Source organism: Paramormyrops kingsleyae, chromosome 13, assembly GCF_048594095.1.
Source record: "Paramormyrops kingsleyae isolate MSU_618 chromosome 13, PKINGS_0.4, whole genome shotgun sequence".
Lineage (NCBI taxonomy): Eukaryota > Metazoa > Chordata > Actinopteri > Osteoglossiformes > Mormyridae > Paramormyrops > Paramormyrops kingsleyae.
The window spans coordinates 18,385,616-18,410,368 of NC_132809.1; the positions used below are offsets into that span (position 1 = coordinate 18,385,616).

Genomic DNA, 24,753 nt, shown 5'->3' on the forward strand with positions numbered 1-24,753 from the left:
TATGATTACTCTGCCTAGGGGAAGCTTAGCCCTTGCCAAAGACCCAGTACGCAAAGGAAACAATGTGCAATTCTGGGGGATATAATACTCATACCCAATACTGCCCGCCAGAGGTGTCATTCATTTAATTTTGGATGCAGGCCAATACAGCACAAGCCATCCAATGCTAGAATCTCAGCGTAAGTAGGCTAACAGAACATCGGTAACAGAACTTTAACCTCATTCACAAAGAACAAGTACAAGAGAAAGTTACTTCCAGCCTCTAGCCCATGCGATGCCCCAGGCGAGTGTCCCCACTAGCGCCCCCCCCCCCCCCCCCATTCCAAGGCAAACTGAGATTGGCTGGCAAATCGGTACCCCCTCAGAAGTGGTGCCCTAGCTGGCTGCCTATGTTGCCTATCTGATTACCAGTCCTGCTCAACTCAATAAGAAACACATGAAAAACTGTGTGTATACACATATATACATATACACACATTTTTTTGTGTTTTTAATATAATACACAGGTATATATACACACACACAGTATAATATACATGTACATTACCTATATTGTAATATTCTATATGTATATATTACTACATATACAGTATTTACTATATCATGAATGCATGTATGTATATGCATCAATGCACAGAGCTGGTATGACTGACTCTTCAGGTATATTAGGCTTCCTTTTCAGTCTGGGACAGCATCAGGACAAATGGACTGGGGGGGCCGCAGTCTGGCTCTTCCTGAGACAGAAGAGTGATCTGCGTCCCCCCACCCCGCCGGCTCCCCCCGCCGAAGAATGAAATGACGAGGAAGTGCAGCACCACACTGATGAAAGCTCAGGACTCTTCCATTGTCTGGGCCTTTTCTTCTTTTGAGAAACATATTGTGGCAAAGGAGGCCAGCTGTCTGTGTCTGCATAGCCGTCCATCTCCGGAGACGAAGTGGCGTCTGTGATGCAAAAAGAGCCGTAATTAGGAGGTGTGCAGGCGTTCAGTACAGAGCTCCTTCATCGACCCCTTGTTGTCTCCTAAAGCCCCACATCCTTCCCACCTAGATGCTGAGGTCTTTTTGGTAGATGTCACAAGTGAGTTTGGGCATCTTTAAAAACACTGAAGTACGCATGTTTAAACTTTCATTCAGTGTGGCGTCGTTTTTTCTTACCACATATTTTAGCAAACCCTGCTGACCTTGACTAACCAAGTAAACTGTCCTATAGGTGTAAACCGAGCAACTGTCTTTTGCTCCATGTAACGAACTGCAAGTGATGGCAGAAACACCTGATCTTTCAGAATCCTCCAGATAACCTGGCAGCCACGTTCCCCGGTGGCTACTGTCATGCCCCGCTCCGTCCGATCCTACTGTGTGCCACGCCCCCTCGTTAACCTCATGTGGAATCCCAGTGTTTTACAGCTGTTTCGGATTGTTGTCATTAGTTCAGTGTATTTAGTCCGCGTTTCCGTTTGTATCCCCAGTCTGGTCATTGACGTTGTTTTGTTGCGTGCTTTGTGCTCTGTGTGTTTGGCATTAAACTCCGTATTCCCCGATCCCTGGCTTCCATTCGCCTGATTCCCCGCTCCGTGCGGCACGCGCCGTAACAGCTACGATAACATTATTTCATCTGCAATAATACTACTGGGTTTGCTGTCTCACAGGAATATGGTAATATGGTTATGTTACAACATGAAAAGTGCATAGTTCTGTGCGTTAAGCTGAAGGATCAATCGGACACACACTGTGAAACCTTCAGATCAGCTACATCAAATGATGCAGGTCCAAGGCCATGAAGATCATTAAGAATCGCAGCCATTCCAATGCCCTCTTCTCTGTGCTGAGGTCAGGGAAACGCTGTGGCACCGCCTGCAGGCAGCTCAGAAAGGCCAAGGAAGAGCATTTTCCACAAGCAACTGGGATCCTCAATGATGTGTAATCAGTGTTCCAACAGCCTACTCAACATATGCATGTACAGCTTACATACGTAAATGTCCACTTATTTATAAGACTCTACCACTTGATATGAATGTGAATTATGTGAAATATAATTTATGTGAAATAATTTCACATACATGTTAAACACAGTAGATCATTCACAGTATTTATTATGAATTATCATAAATAAAGAATGCTCTGCTGTACTTGCCAGCGACTATGAGCTTTTATACTGTATAAATGCTGCGGAGCAGTAGGCCCACATGCATGGGAGAATAGTGAGGCAAGACCGAGACCTTGCAGCTATGGTGTAATGATGTCCAGTACCTCTACAAGTGTCTTTTATTAAATGGACTTCCACTGATACATAATAAATTGCCGACAAGGATGGTGTGTTTTTCTTAGCATCCGCCTTCTGCTTTTCTGGAGTGTCCAGGAAGACCTAAACTTACTTTTACTGTGTGGAAAAAAAACCTTTTCAACAGCTTCATACTAACCACCGGTGAGGAAGAGCCTTCCGACGTGCTGAAAATAGCTCTGTTCATTTATTGCTTGGTAACAGGACAGCAAATTTACAATAATTTGTGACTAAATGCAGATACTTATGAAGGCAGTATGAGAATTCTGGAAACATTTTTCAACCCAAGAGTGAATGTCGGTGCAGAGAGGTATTGGTTCAGACAATGTGCTCAACAAGTTGGACAGTCTACAGACCAATATGTCGCAGCGTTATGTCAACTCGCTACTTTCGGTTTCAGAGGTTTACAAAGTAAAATGAAACATGACCAAATTGTTGAAAAAACCTGTGTACCTCACATATGCAAACAACTGCTGCTTGGACAAGATTTAACGTAGGATAAAAGGCTTGTACTAGCTAAACAAACTGAATCTGAAATAACTGAAGCAAAAATAAAGACCACAGGGGATATGAAGCATGTGAATGCTGTGCAGACACAGTACATTAAAAAGCATGCTGTACAACGCAAAGACAGACCAAAGCGAAATGACGATGTCATCAGTTACTACCTATCACTATCGCTGTGACTGTCAGCCATGTTGCAAATCGCTCATTCTGCCTTACTAAATTTGCAAAATGTAAAGTGTGTGGTAAAAATGGAAAATTTTAATAGTTTGTCATTCTGCATCTAAAACGGTGAATGAAATCACTGTACTTGAAGGGACAGTGGTCAGTGTGCACAGAAATGCCTGATGTGCAGTGTGTATACTGCTGCTTCACACAACCAACCCTGTGCCACTGGGTTTGCAGTTTCTATCCTTCCTGAACATGTTTGCAGAGACAGTTTCCTCAAATACACATTAACTAAACGACAAGCACAGCTGGTGACATACGCAAGACAGAGGTGGGATGTCACAGGATGTCTTACTGCTGAAGTTGCATGTTAGACAGAACAGCATGTACTAAGTTCTTCATTGTGAGACCTAGAAGCTCAATCTTAGGAATGCATTTGGTGATTGGACTCCAAATTTCCGGAGGTTAATCTGTTCCAGAAACTCCACTTACCAGTATTACACTTCAGCCTAGGTCCAGTCCTCAGGAGTTCGTATAAAGTGATTGTACATCCAGATGTTGCACCTATTCAGTGAAAGCTGAGACGCTTACTCATCTCAGTCCGAGACACGGTTTCTGCTGAACTCCAATGCCTGGAACAAAATGGGATCATTGAGAAGATTTATTCTTCTGAGTAGGCTTCACCTAGTAGTTGCCCAAAATAAGACTGGAGGTATATGTAGGCATCTGCTCAGGTGCTCGAGATTGACTACGATGTTTAGTACAGAGCAGTAATGAACAGCACTGTCCATACAAAACGCCTCAGAGAAGTGTATTGGTGGCTGTTTATTGACTTGTAAACCAAAATACTGGGTGTTTCTCAATACCAAGATTGCAAAGATTGTACTTGTGGTCTTGGAAAGACCTGTCCTGCTAACTTGCTTCCCAAGAACAAACTTGGGATACAATGAATCATGGGATTTGTCTCATTTGGGGAGGAGCATGAACGACATCTGGGGATTTTTACCGTCCTCTGTATTTCTGTTCTTGAGTATTGGAACTGGTCTTCGGAAATGGAAGATGACTTGAAACAGGGGGGTCTGCAGTCAAAACTAACCCTCAAAGTACTAAAGAACACAAGACATTCCTGTCCCGAAAAGAGAGAATCACTGCTGTAAATGTGTTTAAGGGACTGTGTCTGAGAATTGGGGGCTTTTAGGGTTCTGTGGTCAATTATAATTCAAAGCACATTTAAAGAGACAGGTCAACAAATCTGGGAAGGTCTGAGGACAGGCATTAGTGGCAGAATAGCTATTATAGCTATTTGAGGTCTTTGAGGTTTTTGGTAGGCATGGGTAGGGATAACCGGGATTCATTAATCACTGTTTTAAAGATGGACTTTTTGTGTTTCACACTTACCTATGGAAAAGTGATTTCCAGCTCCTGTACGCCAACCTGTGGTGGGACATTTAGAGCTCGAGGAACAAGGGACTCCTGCATGTCCTTTCTGAAGGACCAAGCTGGACTGCCAGCAGGCCAGGCAGAGGGTGGCAGCATGATGACAGTGCTGAGACTGTCCTTGCCACCGTGAGCGATTTGCCATGCACTCCCATGAGCTGTAATTCATCCTAATTCATCTCTGGGAAAGGACTCCACAAAATCCAAGCAGACATTGTCTCTTTGCCACGTTTGCATCGGACTGGGCCAATTTCACTGTAAACAAAAGTAATTATAGTGGATGTGTTAGATGATGGAAACGAGACAGATTCGGCCTCCTGTGGACAAGGCTGAAGCTCTGTGGAGCAGAACAGTTTAATTAGTGGAGACTGCACCATGACCGTGGAAGGAGATGGGGAAGAAAAACAAAAATAGCTGTCTAATTTTCCGCTACCGGACCAGCAGGGCTGAATTCGGTTTCGCACAAGGCAACCTTGGCCTTCTCATTAACCTTTCAGACGTAAAGGTTCTTCCTCTGCAGCCCTGTTATCCCCACAAATAAAAAATATTCCCGATGAGGGCTGTGCTCCACTCTTGTGAGTTGTTGGGACTTTAAATTGGCTGCAATGGACAGTGTTTATACCGCAGTGTGACGTGAACATGTGACTGGCCGATAACACTGGAATTAATGGAGCTGTGGGATTCCAGCACTGGAATATTTGATCGTGCTTTTCCTCCGAAGCCGAGCGGCAGCTCTTGACCCGGGCGCCCTACAATAAAACCAAGTCAATAACATTGATTGTTTCTTGAGGTAAACAGACATCTCCCTGTCAAACGTAATAACAGCATTAAGCAGCACATGCACACACACAGCCTGAAGCCTCATGCTCTCTTGCGTTAACATGCCACCAGTACAAACAATCGATGTGGCATCTATAGCATGAAAAAAGCTCAAATTTAAATGAAGTGTTGCTAATGCTATTATACTCCATCTATTTTGCATGTATTCAGTACTTGAGCTTACCTCAGATAATACAGGGCATACAAAGGGGCTGCGGCCTGGACAGGTCCATGACAAGGTGGGGACTGTAGGGTGACATACACAGAGGGAGAGCATGTAAACAGCACAGACACAGACAGAGGGAGAGTATGTAAACAGCACAGACACAGACAGAGGGAGAGCATGTAAACAGCACAGACACAGACAGAGGGAGAGTATGTGAACAGCACAGTCACAGACAGAGGGAGAGTATGTAAATAGCACAGACACAGACAGAGGGAGAGCATGTAAACAGCACAGACACAGACAGAGGGAGAGTATGTATACAGCACAGACACAGACAGAGGGAGAGCATGCAAACAGCACAGACACAGACAGAGGGAGAGCATGTAAACAGCACAGACACAGACAGAGGGAGAGTATGTATACAGCACAGACACAGACAGAGGGAGAGCATGCAAACAGCACAGACACAGACAGAGGGAGAGCATGTAAACAGCACAGACACAGATAGGGGGAGAGCATGTAAACAGCACTGACACAGACAGAGGGAGAGCATGTAAACAGCACAGACACAGACAGGGGGAGAGCATGTGAACAGCACAGTCACAGACAGAGGGAGAGCATGTAAACAGCACAGACACAGACAGGGGGAGAGCATGTGAACAGCACAGTCACAGACAGAGGGAGAGCATGTAAACAGCACAGACACAGACAGGGGGAGAGCATGTGAACAGCACAGACACAGACAGGGGGAGAGCATGTAAACAGCACAGACACAGACTGGGGGAGAGCATGTAAACAGCACAGACACAGACAGAGGGAGAGCATGTAAACAGCACAGACACAGACAGGGGGAGAGCATGTATACAGCACAGACACAGACAGAGGGAGAGCATGCAAACAGCACAGACACAGACAGAGGGAGAGCATGTAAACAGCACAGACACAGATAGGGGAGAGCATGTAAACAGCACAGACACAGACAGAGGGAGAGCATGTAAACAGCACAGACACAGACAGGGGGAGAGCATGTGAACAGCACAGTCACAGACAGAGGGAGAGCATGTAAACAGCACAGACACAGACAGGGGGAGAGCATGTGAACAGCACAGTCACAGACAGAGGGAGAGCATGTAAACAGCACAGACACAGACAGGGGGAGAGCATGTGAACAGCACAGACACAGACAGGGGGAGAGCATGTAAACAGCACAGACACAGACTGGGGGAGAGCATGTAAACAGCACAGACACAGACAGAGGGAGAGCATGAAAAAAGTACAGACACAGACAGATACACACACTGTTATGCGCTGTAAGACTCTTGTGTTACGAGATACACATACGAATTTCTGTACCGTTTGCTGTGAGACCCTATGTGATACGCCAAAGACGCCACCCATGACCAAGGTTCGCTTTCTCTGGCCAGAGCTACCCCAAACCCCCTGCCGCCTATCGGATGTCGTATCCTCCAGGTTCCATGCAGAAAAGGACCGATGACGCCAAAGCCTCCAGCTCCTGGTGTTTGCTCTTCTGCTTCTGCTTTATTCTCATCTTATTACTTGTGTACGACTCTATTCTGTTTTGTAGTTTATCACTTTTTGCTTTGCCTCTGATTTTGGTCGCTCGTCTCTGTATTTGCCTTTCCTGTGTACCGACCATTTTTCCTGTGTTCCTGCCTAGCCCTTGGTGATGACGTTCTGAGTGTACAGTATAGTGTAAAGACTGACTGCCGTTTCCTTTGTTTCAAGTTCTTTGTATATTTGGTTAGGAGATAATGGGAGTGATTGTCTTGTTTCATTTCTCTTCGGTAGGTAGAGTGATAGATTGTTTTGTTTGTTTTGTTGGCCTCGGCCACTCTTGAAGTCTGTACCTACACTGTGGTGAGAAAACTTGTAAATACATACTCTACTTATACTACCTATTTGCGCAGGGTGTTAGCCCCAGGCTAACTACCTGGCACTGGACTGTAGGAGGAAGCCCACATGACACAGGGAGAACACGCAAACTCCACACAGGCAAACACAGGTGAAGCGAGATTCACACCCCTATGACAGGACGTGTGCTGAGCCCCGAGCCCCTGTGCCTCCCGTAAGTCCATTAATCCCTTAAAATTTATAGTACAGTGGCACAAATAAGAACCCAAAGGTTAAATGTGTATAATTATAAATTAGTGGCCTGGGTAATTGTAATGTAGCCATTAACAGTGTTTCATAATTCATGCTGATACATGAATAAACTTTTGCTCCATCTGCCGTGAGAAGCACCACGTCTAAGGGATCGAGGGGAAAGGGGTTAGCGTAGGGGACGAAAACACAGCCAGCCACAAGAAGTGGCCGGCTAGGCCACATCCGCTGAGTGGGACAGCAGGATGATGCCACCCAGACAACAACAAAATGCTATTACAGCACCGGACACTGTGTACCGAACATGCAGCTCATCTGAGCTGTGACATCAAGGACAAAACATCAAACCAGTGTAAAAGACCAGCTGTATGCAGTGTTTCTGCAACTCACTGATTAAATCTGTAACACAGTTTACATCTGTAACACGCTGATTAAATCTGTAACAGTTTACATCTGTAATGCACTGATTAGATCTGTAACACATTGTTTACATTGTGACACACATATTGCATATGTAAAGTGCTGATTGCATCAGTCACACGCAGATAAAATCTGTAACATGATGACTAAATCTGTAACACACTGATTGCATCTGTAACACACTGATTACTTCTACAACTCACTGTATACATCTGTAATGCACTGATTACATCTGCAACACATTGTTTACATCAGTGACACCTATTGTATCTGTAATGCACTAATTCTGTAACACACTGTTTACACCTGAGACACATTTATTGTATCTGTAAAGCACTGATTGCATCTGTCATGTACTGATATAATCTGTAACGCACTGATTACATCTGTAATGCACTTATTACTTCTGTAACATGCTGATTAAATCTGTAATATGTTAACTAAATCTTTAAGACACTGATTAAATCTTACACCCTGATTATATCTATAACAAGCTGGTTAAACCGGTAACATGCTGACTAAACCTGTAACACACTGATTAAATCTGCAACACATTGTTTATCTGTGACACACGTATTGCATCTTTAAAGCACTGATTACATCTGTAACACGCTGATTAAAGGTGTAACACACTGCATCTGTAATGCACTGATTAATGGTGTAACACACTGCATCTGTAAAGCACTGATTAATGGTGTAACACACTGCATCTGTAAAGCACTGATTAATGGTGTAACACACTGCATCTGTAAAGCACTGATTAATGGTGTAACACACTGCATCTGTAATGCACTGATTAATGGTGTAATACACTGCATCTGTAAAGCACTGATTAATGGTGTAACACACTGCATCTGTAATGCACTGATTAATGGTGTAACACACTGCATCTGTAATGCACTGATTAATGGTGTAACACACTGCATCTGTAATGCACTGATTAATGGTGTAACACACTGCATCTGTAATGCACTGATTAATGGTGTAACACACTGCATCTGTAATGCACTGATTAATGGTGTAACACACTGCATCTGTAAAGCACTGATTAATGGTGTAACACACTGCATCTGTAATGCACTGATTAATGGTGTAACACACTGCATCTGTAAAGCACTGATTAATGGTGTAATACACAGCATCTGTAAAGCACTGATTAATGGTGTAACACACTGCATCTGTAATGCACTGATTAATGGTGTAACACACTGCATCTGTAATGCACTGATTAATGGTGTAACACACTGCATCTGTAATGCACTGATTAATGGTGTAACACACTGCATCTGTAAAGCACTGATTAATGGTGTAACACACTGCATCTGTAATGCACTGATTAATGGTGTAACACACTGCATCTGTAAAGCACTGATTAATGGTGTAACACACTGCATCTGTAATGCACTGATTAATGGTGTAACACACTGCATCTGTAAAGCACTGATTAATGGTGTAACACACTGCATCTGTAATGCACTGATTAATGGTGTAACACACTGCATCTGTAAAGCACTGATTAATGGTGTAACACACAGCATCTGTAAAGCACTGATTAATGGTGTAACACACTGCATCTGTAATGCACTGATTAATGGTGTAACACACTGCATCTGTAATGCACTGATTAATGGTGTAACACACTGCATCTGTAATGCACTGATTAATGGTGTAACACACTGCATCTGTAAAGCACTGATTAATGGTGTAACACACTGCATCTGTAATGCACTGATTAATGGTGTAACACACTGCATCTGTAAAGCACTGATTAATGGTGTAACACACTGCATCTGTAATGCACTGATTAATGGTGTAACACACTGCATCTGTAAAGCACTGATTAATGGTGTAACACACTGCATCTGTAAAGCACTGATTAATGGTGTAACACACTGCATCTGTAAAGCACTGATTAATGGTGTAACACACTGCATCTGTAAAGCACTGATTAATGGTGTAACACACTGCATCTGTAATGCACTGATTAATGGTGTAACACACTGCATCTGTAATGCACTGATTAATGGTGTAACACACTGCATCTGTAATGCACTGATTAATGGTGTAACACACTGCATCTGTAATGCACTGATTAAATCTATAAGAAACTTATTTAATCTATAATGCACTGAAGTCTGTACCATACTGATTGCATCTGTAACACACATATTAAATGTATAACACCGATTACATCTGTAACACATTATTTCAATCTGTAACACAGTTTACTTCTGTAACATGCTGAGTAAATCTGTAACACACTGTTAATCTATTACAGTACCCTCACAGTAAGCTACCCTGAATGTTATCTCATGTACACTGACCAAGTCATGCACTACCTTTTTGCTCCTCTGAAACATAAGCCTTGGGATAAATGAGTGTGGTATGATTTAGGTACCAAGAGACACAGCGTGTGCAGTGGAGTACTGGATTCTGCTCCAAGGCTTCCACTGCAGCGACTGGGGGGACGAGCAGAGTGGAAAGGAATAAGATCTGAAAAGGCAGCGCTCACCCTGACGGCCCCCCCAATTAAAGAGGCTTCGCTGTTTGGTCCTCCTGTCTTGGTACATTGATTTTTCAATTTTCAAGGTGCTTTCTCAGGCAACAGCTTCTGCTGCACTGTCAACAGTGATGGGTTATAACCCCCATCTTATCTCTCTGTAGCTTGATTAAATTAATTAAGCAATTAATTTCAGAGCAACCTGCCGAGAGCTAACATGGGGATGCTAACGTCTGGCTTGGAGCATGAGACGCTCCAGTGCCCCCCGGTGACCATTACTCTCCCCCACATATGAAACATGGGGCCCTGAGTTGAGATTTGGACTGAACCCAGATCAGTTTGTGAATCCAACCCCATTGTTTGTGACTGATCCAACTTACTGACAGCTATTTAATACACGTGTTCTGATGGCACTGTGAGGGTAAAGGAGATTTAACTACATTACTAAATACTGCTGAGTTAGGTCAAACTTCTCATAATCATCAGTGAAACACAAGAATTCAGATCAAAATGATAAATTTCCATTGGTTCTAGTCATTAGAGTGAAAGGCGAGTTGAGAATAAAAATGGACACCAACCTGACAGGCTACAGTAGGAAGAGGTCATGCTAGATATTTAATGCAGGTTTAATGGCTCTAATGTGAATGAGCCGCATATGTTCATGGATGGTTTCCTGACATTTTTCTCAAGGAATTTCCATACTTTCTGCATTACGGTATGAGTAGACAGAAGATACTCTACTTTATCGTAGCACTTTAAACCCTGACAGAGCGCATGACACCCTGATCGAACACCGAAACACCAAAAAGCTTTGCCTTTAACTCTTTAAGTGAACGGAGACAGGAGTGCATAGGCAGACGGACCGGTGTGGGGCAACTTCATAAGAAGTGGTTAACTGGCAAGAGCTTGCTTCCCTGGGGTGAAAGTCCCATCTTCAGATACACACACTAATAAGTGACACAGAGCTTCTTCATTTCCTAGGACATAGATCTCAGAGTCGTTTACAAGATGAATTACCGAAGGTGTCCTTATCCACAGTGACCCGTGAAGCTTACTCAGGTTATTTATTTATTTATTGTTTACACGCATTATCAGTTAAATCAGCTGCATATTTTCAGAAGCAGATAAGACTGTGCTTTGATCAGAGGTATGATGTCAGCACCTCGCCATCCTAAAACTTCTCACGATCCCAAAATGCCACCCAGCGGCACAGCTCGTCCCCTACCTCCCAACAATGACAAAAATGATGTGCTTTTAAGATGAGGGGCTTGTATTCAGCCTACCGTGGAAGGCAGAGGAGGAGGACTGGGAGGAGGGGGACCAGCAGAATTAAGCCATATTGCCAGGCCCGCTCCTTTTGGGTGAAACAGTTTGCCTGTTCAAAGTGACAGACTGATCTAAAAAAAAGCGAAACATACAAAGGCTGCCCAGTGAAAGCTGCGTTTCGCTGAACAGAGAGTTTGAAAAGGCACAAAAGCAGGCTGTCCATCAGATCCTCTACAACTTCAGCGTTTTGCAACGGGGGCAGTGAGTAGAGAACCTCTTTTCATCACTGAGTGCAGAAGACCCTCTTCCACCGAATCTGAAACAAAGAAGGAGAAGAGCGTGAGGAAAAGCAGGCAGAGGATCTGCACAGGTATCCCATCCCATAACCACCTGCCCAGGAGACGCTGCTGTCCCAGATAGAGCAGAGGCATCCTGTGCGAGTTGCCACTCCAACACATGGCATAGAGAACAAAATAACAGGCCTTAAAAAAAAACTGCCTTTTAAAGGAGATTTGCTTTCATTACTTTTGACACGGAGCAATCGATAAATAATCACACTCACAGCACCTTAACTCCAGCTTACAGACAGCCTTCACTAGCATGAATTCAAGCCCTGCACAAGCGGGCACTGGCGAAAGCGGCTATAATGCCAGTGAATGGACCAGGAAGGAAGTGATAGCACCTGACTTGAAAACTGGTCACGGTCACCTTCATAAGCCTCCCCCCCCCCCCAGCAGGAAAGCCTTGCAGTTTCGGAGTAATCCTCTGCTACTCTGTCCTCGAGCGGAAGCAGGCTGACCCTCAGAAAAGCTCCAGCACTCAAAGCACTGCTGGCCTCAGCGGGACACTTTGGGACAGTGTGGGAAACACAGGACACAAGTGATCCAGATCAGAGCAATGTCCCCTCAATGCGTAACTCTCAGAGAGTCGCAGCGCCTCTAATTAGTCTTACAGTGCTTGAACATATTAGAATGGGTGAGTAAAGTGAGGTACATCCTCTGTAGGTCGCTGGATACAGTACAACACAAAGCCACTTCGCAGGAATTTCTACAGGAAGATTTAATAGATTAATTGTGTTGTACCCATAGATTGTGGATACAACAAAAATTGCCCTACTTAGCCAACCTTTTTTAGTCTGTACTCTCCACTGCACCCTGAAGGGGGCACTCTACAGATATATGGCTGCCCACCCAGCAAATTAGGACCTGGCATCAACATGAGACTAAGCACGAATCTGGGATAAACGCTGACATGTGGCAGGATCTGTACCACAAGGGGCGCATGCTAATTTACAGGCACAGGGACACAGGGGTGCTTAGAAAGCAGCTGGAGTGCAGTGTGCTTTGGGTAATGAGGAAGTCCGCCATGCATCCTCTGCTCCCTCATCTGCATGGACCGAACCGTCACATTTCACTGCCCCCCAAGGAAAACCTCCATTTAAAAACCTGTGCAGTTCTGTGCAAATGCGGAGACGTCTACCACCTTCCTGTTCATCAAAGCGGGTTATCTAATATACGCTTTTAATAATAGATACACTATAGCCGAATGACCACAGGAGTGATCCTAACTTTGGTTGTAATAATACAAGCACACCTATTTCATACCTGGGGTGGGGGGTGGCAGTCAGTTTGGACTGCAGACCCTCACATTTTCTTGAGATTTAGTTTCCTCTCTTCCAGTGTCTCCCAGATTTTCCACGCTGACATTTAATATTGTATCAGAAGGACACAAAAACAGACAGAATACTACAGGCCTGACCATTATATTGCAAGAGAATCATCATCTATCTGTTTATGTTCTGAAGATTTCAGTTCAGACTGACAAATGAAAGATTGATCCAAAACAAGTGAACCTGCACATAAAGAGCCACAAACCATAACAATTTTATATACTTTCCTACTACATGTTCTCCGTGTCCTCAGGAACACTCCAAAGAGAGGGGATGTCGACCATGCTCTGCTACCTCAGCCGATTCCTCCATCAGGCTCCATCAACCATGCTCAGACACGGGCGTACAGCTATCCCACCCGATTCTATGTCCCTATTCCTCTATTTAGGCTCCATCGACCATGTTCAGACACGGGCGTACAGCTACCCCACCCGATTCTACGTCCCGATTCCTCCATTCAGGCTCCATCGACCATGCTCAGACACAGGCGTACAGTTACCCCACCCGATTCTACGTCCCGATTCCTCCATTCAGGCTCCATGTACCACCGTGTAATTGCACTTGTCCATTTTGTATGATTCCCGCCACCTTGTCCTTCAAGGTCCAGCGGTGATAATTATTGTAGTTATTCCCCACAGAGCTGCAGAGAGATGTGAAAGTGCATTAATCTTGATTCTCCAGTCCAGCATACAGTAGGGCCCCTCGTTCAGACTACGGCCCAAGCCCCTTAAGCTCACTGACCGATAGCGCTACTGAACATTAAGGCCCAGTGATGTTCACCTGAAACTCTACGGTGCACCTCAACACTATTTTCTTTCTCCCTGCTCTCAGGGTTTTCTGCCTAGTCGTCTTTCTAGGCTAGATTAGAAAGAAAGGAAGCTGCAGATTGTTTATGGGGACTCGCTGATGCTGATTGGCCAATTCAGCCATGGGGCTATCCTACCTGCAGCCAGTGAACCGCTTGGTAAAATCCATCAGAGAGCACTTCAGCTCCGACTGGCAAAAATTACACTTGATTTTCATATAAATCCTTTTCCAGCATATATGCCCCACAGTGCTTAAAATAACCTCTAGCAACAACAGCAAGACTTGAAATAAATATCATTTACTGTGAAACCACAAACTGGAACATGTCTGTATTGTATTTAGGAGGCTCTCTACGACAGACTCTCTCTCTTCTGATCTCATCCTACTAGAGATGCCTATAGCTTTCAGCAAACCATCATATCCTCCTCCTGTCTGTAACTATGTTCAAAATCGAAGGACCAGAACTAACCAGCTCTTACTCGTGTCTCTCAGGAAGGTGACTTGGCTGAGTTCTCTCTCTGCAGCTCAAAATCCTTTCTACTGCAACCCTGTAGGGTTTGCATTCAGCTTCTCTTTCACCTCTTCAAGGTTCAGTCAGCCTGGACAGCAAAGCGCCGCCTTCAAACTGACCTTCCAGAGCATTCCACATCATCACTGGTCCATCGGTGGTGGTCTTCTTGTTCTGAGTCTTCAGTTGCCGCTTAATGAAAGTATTATTCACACTGAATTCCAAGCCTCTTTGGAGGAAAATTTCTCTGAAGCAACTGAATGCAAATGTATATGAACGAGGCAGGGGAAGGTTTCAGTTTGTATAAAATTAAATGTGTCTGTGTAATAAAACCTTTCTGATTATAACATGTTCAGTCTTGATTGAACGCTAACAAGCGGTGCTGATACCAAGTAACAGAAACAACACGAAACCGTATTTCCCCTCAGTTTATCTACCGTTTAATATGTTGGAATACCAGTCCCATACTTAACTCCATGCTTTATCATTCCATCCTGTCTGCCGCATGGAGCGTTATCCCTCATCCAGAAAACCAAAACAGAGGCATCATTCGTAAATCTCAGCCCTCTGACCCTTTGCGTCGCATATATGGCTCTGTCAACACGCGGCCGGCCGTCCGTAATTAATCGCAAGCCTGCTCTCTGTTATTTATGCGCCTCTGTCAATATTCACCGCCTGGAGCACAAGATCGTTTTTCAAATGCATAACAGGCAAAGCTAAGAAGACATGATGAGGCTAGCAAGAGAAGCTATTGGCAAGGCGCTGGCAAGGGGGTCTGACCTGCTGGAACGTGGGACATTAGTTGAGGCTGACTGGGTAGATTTGCGAGCTCCGAGCAGCGCTGAGTGGAGGCAGCGGAGTTTGCGGCGGACGGATCACGTGGTCGACAGCCTGGGGACTTGCCGAGCACCGGGAGCAGGCGATAGGCGCCGCTTGGGATCTCCGAGGAGATGGTCCTCTGAGGAGCGCGGCCTTCAGCGTGGGAAGCGAGCCCAGCGAGCTCAGCCCCGCGGCTGCTGCTCCCTGCAAAGCGTGTCGCGCGTCACCCTTCACCAAATACAAAGGAGGACGCCTGCGTGCTCCTGCAAGCCAGCCCACTGTCATATTTTCCTGCTAGCTCAAGGTCAAGCATACAACAGAAGGTCATGATCTGATCCGACGGCATTTATTGTTTATTGTTGTTAACTACATTAAGACACCTGAGGCGTGCATAGCAAATTTATTTAAAGTAGATATACATAAAGAGATGCATAAAACTTTATATCGCCAGAAATAATGTTATTTATATACTATCTGTCCAACTGAGACACCCACCTTGAGTTATAGGACTTCCTTACGTACACATAGTGACTCCCCTCCTACCACAAAATCCCTGGTGATGAAGGCAGTTCCAGGGGCATGAATGACTAATCAAACACAAAGAATACATTAGGTCTGGGTGCCAAAGGGCTGACGAGGCCATCGTCACTGCCTGCAAGGCTTCTCAAGGGCTCCCCCAGGTGGTCAGAGAGTACAAAGACACAACCTTTTGCCCCCTTAAACTTTCCCTGTTTCTTTTTTTCCTTTTTACAGTAAGCAAATTCAGAGACACCGCTCCACAAGCGCGGCTCAAGAGCACCACGGTGAGTGATGTGTCCATTTACAGGCTCCCATGTCGTCTACCGGCTGAACCACTGAATGATGTGTCCCACGGAGAGCTTGACAACCTGAAGTGAGGGCAGCGCCACACTGAAGAGAGCAGAGTCAGAAAGAAGGATGCAACATGAACAGAACAAATCCAGATGAATGCATGCCATCCAGCCATAATAACAGCATTAGCACTATTATTAGTATTCTGTGTTAGTCAGTGTTGACTTTTGCTGACCATATAGGCAGCATGTCTCCAGAAAATAATAATAATTATCCGGCTAAGAGAGCAGAAATATTTCTCTTTAACAGCTTGTTCACGTTTTTATCCACAAGAAACCTAATCTGGTGATTTGACACCCACAGAGGCAGAGACACAGAACAGAGCATTGAGTGAATGAATAGCATAGATTAAATCCAATGCTGGACTGTTTTTGTACCGAGGGCCTGAAAGGGCTGCATCACTGGCTCAGAACAGAGCCGCCCCTCACAGCCCAGACAGCGTCTCATAAAGCCGCAATATGTGATATTCTGTCTACAGCCGATATCCCTGTCATCCTCCGGAGCTTCCCTCAGGCCCCCTTTGTGTGGCTCGAGGTACCAGCGGGGCTCACACCAACTCCGGTGTGGGGGTTCACTGTCAGGCTAGTACTGCTAAGCTTAAATATACAAGACATATTTTTAAAGGAAGAGGACATGTTTGCGGGGAGGGGCGGGGGTGGGGTGTTCTTCCTTCAGCAAATGTGGAGACGAGTTTCGTTCTTGTGCTTCAGCGTGCGAGTCAGACAGCTGCAGTTTATTCACATAAAAAAGCGCATGAGCCGGCTGCTGGCTGTACTGATCAAAGGCCCCTTTGGCCCTGCTCTCCGCCACATGCCTGGAGCACCTCCAAAGGCTTCCCCATTCATCTCATTGGCGCCATTCAACACCTGGCTTTGGCAGCATAATGATTCATACCTTGAACCCATTAATGCTAATCAGCGTTACCCAGAGGAGGATTCAAACACGCGTTTAATGGGGTGACACAATAAAAGACCGTCATGGCAACGTTTGACCGTGTGATTTCCAAAAAAAAAAGAATAAAAACTTCTCCAAAATGATGTCGCTTCCTTATATGCATGATAAATGAGGCCCTTTCATGTACTTCAATGCCCCCAACAGGGACGTCTAATGTCAGGATTAGACATCATTTTTTAAATTTCCTGAGTGTAGATTAACCACAAGACCAAAAACCGCTGAGATCATCATTAAATATTGTTACTGGGAAGTTCCTGCACCTGAACTGTCAGCAAGGAGACACTGAGTTCATGCTTTAGAAGTGTCAGGCCGATATATCAGCACGTTTGAAGTTAAGAATCAGCCTTACCTGTATCCTTCAGCTGTTTGCAGGCACCATGGCTGAAAAGCAGAGAGGGAAGTGTTAGATCAGAGGCACCACAGCACTGAGGCTTCATTGGGGGGGGAGGGGGGAGCGGTGGTGTAAGGCGACACACACAGCTACTCGATTGGGGTAGAGGTCTGAATTCCCACTGGACCTGCTGTGAAAGATTGCTACGGGAGGCAGTCGAAAGTGACTGATACATCTGCGGGAGCAGGCCAGAAGACACTGATACGTCTCTGGGAGCGGGACGGAAGGGACTGATACGTCTGCGGTTGTGGGATAGAAGGGACTGATACGTCTGTGGAAGGGACTGATACCTCTGCGGGAGAGGGACGGAAGGGACTGATAGGTCTGTGGGAGTGGGACGGAAGGGACTGATAGGTCTGTGGGAGTGGGACGGAAGGGACTGATAGGTCTGCGGGAGTGGGTCGAAAGGACCTGACACGTCTACAGGAGTGGGCCAAAAGGAATTCATATGTCTGCGGGAGTGAGCCAGGGACTGATACATCTGTGGGAGTGGGACGGAAGGGACTGATATATCTGCGGGAGTTGGCCAAAAGGAACTCATATATCTGTGAAGGTGGACTGGAAGGGACAGATACATCTGCGGGAGTGGGCAAAAAGGAATTCATATGTCTGCGGGAGTGAGCCAGGGATTGATATGTCTGCGGGAGTGAGCCAGGGATTGATATGTCTGCGGGAGTGGGCCAGGGATTGACATGTCTGCGGGAGTGGGCCAGGGATTGATATGTCTGTGGGAGTGAGCCAGGGATTGATATGTCTGCGGGATTGGACCAGGGATTGATATGTCTGCGGGAGTGGGCTAGGGATTGATATGTCTGCGGGATTGGACCGGGGATCGATATGTCTGCGGGAGTGAGCCAGGGATTGATATGTCTGCGGGATTGGGCCAGGGATTGATATGTCTGCGGGAGTGAGCCAGGGATCGATATGTCTGCGGGAGTGAGCCAGGGATTGATATGTCTGCGGGATTGGGCCAGGGATTGATATGTCTGCGGGAGTGGGCCAGGGATTGATATGTCTGCGGGAGTGGGCCAGGGATTGATATGTCTGCGGGATTGGGCCAGGGATTGATATGTCTGCGGGAGTGAGCCAGGGATTGATATGTCTGCGGGAGTGGGCCAGAAGGGCCTCATATGTCAGAGGGAGAGGACTAGTATGCCTAATTTGGTTTTTACACAGCCAACCTATCCCGGAACTTTCAGAAGGAAGTTAGCATTTTGAAAGTCCCTTGTCACTACCGTGAGTGCTCAGCTAATGATGGCAGAACCAACACAAAATGCCTGAGGATGTAAGTACCTGCTTAAGGAAAGGTGGATATAAAACTGTCAAACTAAGTAGGGGAAATAAGAGATTTGGTAGTTTACAGTGTATATGACCACAATGGGAACCACTTGCCTTTTGCTCCTTGTGGCAAATTCCAGAAAGTGCTATTATACACTGGGAGCAAGTCTGGTACTTTAGGGCTAAAACGCCAAATGTGTTCAGTTTCAAAGGGGCAGAGTACACTGACATTCACTGAAAATGCAAGCAAATCAAAAATGACAATTGTCACTGCACTAAAAAATAAGATGTGGGCGGGAGTGAGTCGAGACTCATAAGATGGGAGGAGGGAGCGGGACGAGACTCATAAGATAGGAGGGGGAGCGGGACGAGACTCATAAGATGAGGGGAGGAACGGGACGAGACTCATAAGATGAGGGGAGGAGCGGGACGAGACTCATAAGATGGGAGGAGGGAGCGAGTCGAGACTCATAAGATGAGGGGAGGAACGGGACGAGACTCATAAGATGAGGGGAGGAGCGGGACGAGACTCATAAGATGGGAGGAGGGAGCTGGACGAGACTCATAAGATGAGGGGAGGAACGGGACGAGACTCATAGGATGGGAGGAGGAGCGGGACGAGACTCATAAGATAGGAGGGGGAGCGGGACAAGACTCATAAGATGAGGGGAGGAGCGGGACGAGACTCATAAGATAGGAGGGGGAGCGGGACGAGACTCATAAGATGGGAGGGGGAGCGGGACGAGACTCATAAGATAGGAGGGGGAGCGGGACAAGACTCATAAGATGAGGGGAGGAGCGGGACGAGACTCATAAGATGGGAGGAGGGAGCGGGACGAGACTCAGAAGATGAGGGGAGGAGCGGGACGAGACTCATAGGATGGGAGGAGGGAGCGGGCCGAGACTCATAAGATAGGAGGGGGAGCGGGACGAGACTCATAAGATAGGAGGGGGAGCGGGACGAGACTCATAAGATGGGAGGAGGGAGCGGGACGAGACTCATAAAATAGGAGGAGGGAGCGGGACGAGACTCATAAGATGGGAGGAGGGAGCAGGACGAGACTCATAAGATATACAGGAGCAAAGTTTATGCGTGGTTGCTAGTTTACCCCCAAATAGGGTATTTTAACATTAACATTCTTCAAAAGATATTTAAGGACAATCTGTCCAAAAAAACATCAAAATTAAATTCTGCTAATTCACTCTGCCATCCAGGTATGTTTGTTTAAATATGTGGTTCCACCAATGCACCTAAAGACACATGGCCAGGCGCACAGCTGTCCTTGAGTAGCTGAGAGAGGAGAGCGCCTCACAGTGGCTGCTTAGAATGGTGCGGGCTTTCAGGGATAAAAGCCTGGCAGTCACTGTACCTCCACAGCATGAAAAGAGAATATGTGATGTTGGGGAAGAAATGAAAAAATCAGAAGAGGACAGGGAGGAAAGCAGGGGTGTTAACAGGCCCCATCAGCAGCCGTTAGTGTCGGCCAGCAGGGCTCCCGTCTAGCCTGTTTGGAGGTGTGGCAGGAGAAAGGTGCTGTGAGGTCACCCCCATGCGCTGGTGGCAACACGGAGTGGGGCGGGGGGGGGGGGGGGCTTGTAGGAAGTAAGTCGCATAGCCGTGCAGGTTGCAGGGAAGCAGAAGCGTGAAACGCGTGAGATTCAGTGTGAGACTTTCCCCCGTGGCACCTTCACGCTCCCTGTGGCTGCGAGCCTGTTTCTTATTGCCGTCCTTCTTTTTATTAAAGCCTGAAGTGATGCTTAAACAGCATGAGTAACAGGGCAGTGGGATCAGCACTGTCTACCTGCCAGTGCTTCATAACTTCATAACGCCAGTCCAACCAAAAGCCTGTAGACGTACAGTATCCTTACAGCACGTATCAGAAGATGAGACAATGATGAGGCAGGCTGGCCCACTCCATCTGACCTGCCTTGGCTGATTTAACGCCCCCCCCCCCCCCCCCTCCACGCGCAGGCGCCATGGTTTCCCACCTTTGCAGTTCATGCCCATTGTAAAAATGCCAAAAGCGTGGGGAGCATCTTTCTGGGAGGCCTAGCGGGGATGCGCTCCATGTTTGCAGCACACTTCTGAAAGGATCGGGACCCCTCCGCCAATAATCCCAGAAACCAGAGGGTTTGCAGTGTCTCACCTGATTTGGATTCAGCTTCTTCAGGGTCACCCTCTGCAGCTGCGAAGAGAGGAACCATTACAGGGGTGAACAGACTGGAGTCACTGTGTCTCCGCCGAAAGCCAGTGGTATACTTCAAACGACATCCGGACAAAACGAAATTGAACAGGCCAGTGAAAACAATCTGCTGCATATTTAAAACAATGCCACTTTCTATGTCATGTCAGAACCCTAGGGGGCATAGTATGTTTTCGAAACAGCAGACCCATAGAGCACAAATAAAGGTATTGTGGCAAATGACTGAGTCACTTTAATAAGGGAGATGACAGCTCTTTTAAAATTGAAGTTGTTCTGTTTATTATTATCAGCCACTGTTGGTTTAAAACTAGCAGCGGCACACACAGGGGAGCCAAAAAGTTACACAACACAGTCACATGCTAAATATACACATTCCACAGCAAACATTACCCTGGTATAACATTTACTCTTTACAGAAATACACACACAGTGGGACCCGCTTATAGAGATCAACTGCTTATATGGATGACAAAGCTCAGGACATTATCATCCCTGTACAAATACTGTTTAAATAATTTGCTTATAGTAATCAAGTAGTCTGCTTACAGTGTTCATTTTGTGTCTTTTTATACATGACAACATACAGAAAAATGTAAACTATGCTTTTTTTTTTATTGGACTGTGCTTAGAAATAAACTGGTAGAAACGTGACGAAAGCAAAAGAGAAAAACGAAACAACGAAAAACTGGTTTTCAAATATCTATACGTGCTCTCTGTTCAGCTCTCCCTTTCCGGGCCCCCACTGCCAGCCACCTCCCCGTCTGCCGCACAGTGCCGGGTTACAAAGGCAGACTTGTATTCCGAATGCCCTTCGGTTATAGATACACAGTTTGATTCATTCAAATGTCAAGCTTTTACACTGGCTTTTTCATTTGCACCCCCACCTTGTTTTTTATATTTGCTTATTCCCTACATGTCTAGCTGTTCTGAGGCTCCATCTGGCAATAAATCCCATGAATTACATTTTAGAAAACTCACGGATTTGGGGAAAGGTCAGCCGTAAACAAAGGATTCACAAAACACAGTTAATTTTCAGTAATGGCAACGAGAATGGTGGAACCTGTTAGCACATCAATTTTCAAAGTATTACAACTAGCTGACAAGTTTGCTGACAGATGGTAAGTTGTATTTCATTTGTTTATAAAGATACTTAGTAGCAAAGCCCTTTGTTCAGGGGACTCTTGCTCTGACAGATTTTACAATATTGTGAGGTACCTCTGATTCATCATCTCTCTCTGTGATATTCTGGTGGTGTGTGTGTGCATGTGTGTGTGTGTATATGTGAGTGTGTGTGCGTGTATGTGTGTGTGAGAGTGCGTGTGCATAACAGCTTCTCTTAGGGCACTAAGAGAGGTACTGAACTTTTGGTACTGAAGAATTAGTACTGCCCTTTTTCCACTGATTTCTGGTCTAGTACCAATACCTACACCAAACTACCAAACCAGCTGCAGCACTCATTAGATACTGCGGTACTTTGGGATAGGACTTGCAAATGTGTTTATTGTTGATTGGTTATGTAAATATCCTGCTTTGAAAACATAAAGTATCACTGACATTTTGAAAAAGCATAGTTACAAACTCAGAAAACAACAATAAAGTAAAAGTGAATGTGTGTAAAAAGCTTTAACTGTTGATTTGGTCGGAAGAACAGATTCACTGAAATCTGGTTGGCATGACAAGAAAAAAAGTTTTTGCCGCATGATATTAGAAAAAATGCAGATATGGCAATGTGAATTTTTTTCAACAAATATTGAAAGCAATAAAGCAACAAAAAAATGAAAAATTACCCAAAATAAACTATAGTCAAGTAGAACTTACCTATGAACAGTGCCCATCAAATACGTCGGTGGTGTTAACATGAGTTGTGTCGGTATAGCATTTGATTTTGCTCAATATCATCTCTGTGGAATCCAAAATATTTCCATACAAAGACTGGCGAATGTCTTTTCCTGACCAGTTTTTGTTCACTTTCCTCACTCATTTTGTTAAATTTCTCATAAATGTGTCTATGAGTGATAATGAATGATTATGATGATTGTGATTATATAAATTACAAAGCTCGCTATGTTTTATTTCCTAAGTTCCTATGACAGAGTAAAAATGTTTTAGTGAAACTGAACCCCGACCCCCACCCCCCCCCCATCCCCATCCCCACCCCCACATGCTTGCCAGACTTTTAAGATTTCAAAATACTGGAACAATATTGGAAAATAACATTCTTTTTGAAAAGACTGTACACATGTAATAAATATATTAATGTTAATTGTAATATTAATTTAATATTCATTATAATGCATATTATGTGTATAATACGTATAATAGTAGACAGTATGAAGGTATGAAAAAGCCTGGGTTGTGAGAATTGCTTGTGCATAACATGCAGTTTCGATATTAATGTCGCACATCGCCTAGCCCTACAATATACTACAAGAGCTGTTTTTGAATCCAGCATAAAATAACCCACCATGCATGGTGATGATGTAATTCTGCACCACTACCATTGGAAAATGAATACAAGTAGTACCGCTGACTTGGGTACTGTTCTGAAGACCAAAAGTCCAGTACCTGGTGTGGTGGAAAAGTGCCCTTATTCTTGCTCCATGGGAAACTGGAGAGCTTTTCTCTGACGAGCCAGAAAACACATAATGCATGAGACGATCTCCACTGTTCTTTTCGCCTGGATTCCGGACAGGCCATTCCCGCCAGCTAACCAGGAGCTTTGGGTTACCTGCTTTCTCACAGTATGACATGGAAAGAGCCAGCAGAGACAGCCTTCTGTGGCTGCCTTCTCCTATACCGGCCGCTCTGCATTCTCTATTGTGGTTGCAGCGATGAGGACGATGGCCCACAATTGGACAATTTTTTGATTAAGTAAAGAGGTTAATTATTGCATCTTTCCATCTTTTTAAAGGGCTGTCTGTGGCGGAGAAGGTTAGGTCTTAGTGCACTATCAAAAGGTTGTTGGTTCAAATCCCATGACCGGCAGAGTGATCCGGTCCTTGCGACCTTGAGCAAGGCCCCTAACACCAGGGGCGTTGGCTGACCCTGTGCTGTCGTGCCAAATTCGCTATCACTTGCAGCGGCATGGAGACCCCATTCAGATTGAAGCCACAAAAACTTTATAGGGGTCCCAAAAAGTACTGTCGACCCCCTCCCTCCATATGCAGCAAAATCTGCTGGGGGAGGCAAGGAAATGTTTTGTCAGGGGGCCCAGAATTTTTGACTACACCCCTGCCCACCTGTGTATCTGTGTCTCATGGAGAGAAAGAGAAAATGGTGGAAACACAATTTCTTCAAGCGAATGAGTAAAGTATCACTGTTCTATTCTTTGCAGACAACAAGCAATGGTAAAGGAGGTGATGGCCCATGTCGGCTTGGCTGGACTCGTAAAGTAGACGTGAGAAAGGCGTGAATACGGCAGTGGGACGCTAGCCTGACACCCCTGAGAGACGGCATGTCAGCTGGTGTCAGACAGCAGGGAGGCAGCAGGAACCCATGGATGCTGGACAATAGGATATGTTCTCAGTCATTTAACAGGGGGATGCATGTTAAACGAGGACACGGAGATCAGGAT

The 24,753-nt window shown here is 45.4% G+C and overlaps 1 protein-coding gene and 1 long non-coding RNA gene across 4 annotated transcripts in view; both read right to left on the minus strand.

Annotated features, from left to right (window-relative positions):
• Window positions 1-604: 604 nt before the first annotated feature.
• LOC111846798 (uncharacterized) lies at window positions 605-5,954 on the minus strand. The gene is made up of 3 exons (XR_002838955.2): window positions 4,349-5,954; window positions 3,443-3,582; window positions 605-942 (listed from the first exon to the last, which is right to left on the minus strand). It is a non-coding gene; the product is annotated as an uncharacterized lncRNA (long non-coding RNA).
• A 5,514-nt stretch (window positions 5,955-11,468) lies between these two features.
• Window positions 11,469-24,753, minus strand: part of LOC111846797 (CD276 antigen-like) — a 39,884-nt gene continuing 26,599 nt past the window's right edge. For 2 of the 3 annotated variants that reach the window (XM_023817382.2, XM_023817381.2), the window contains 3 exons: window positions 21,123-21,161; window positions 17,656-17,687; window positions 11,469-11,995 (listed from right to left, as the gene is read on the minus strand). In XM_023817382.2, coding sequence (XP_023673150.2) covers window positions 17,665-17,687; window positions 21,123-21,161 — 62 coding nt within the window. In that variant the 3' untranslated portion in view covers window positions 11,469-11,995; window positions 17,656-17,664. Of the gene's footprint in view, window positions 11,996-15,443; window positions 16,370-17,655; window positions 17,688-21,122; window positions 21,162-24,753 lie in introns of all 3 variants that reach the window. The other variant, XR_011982265.1, reaches the window with a different exon arrangement.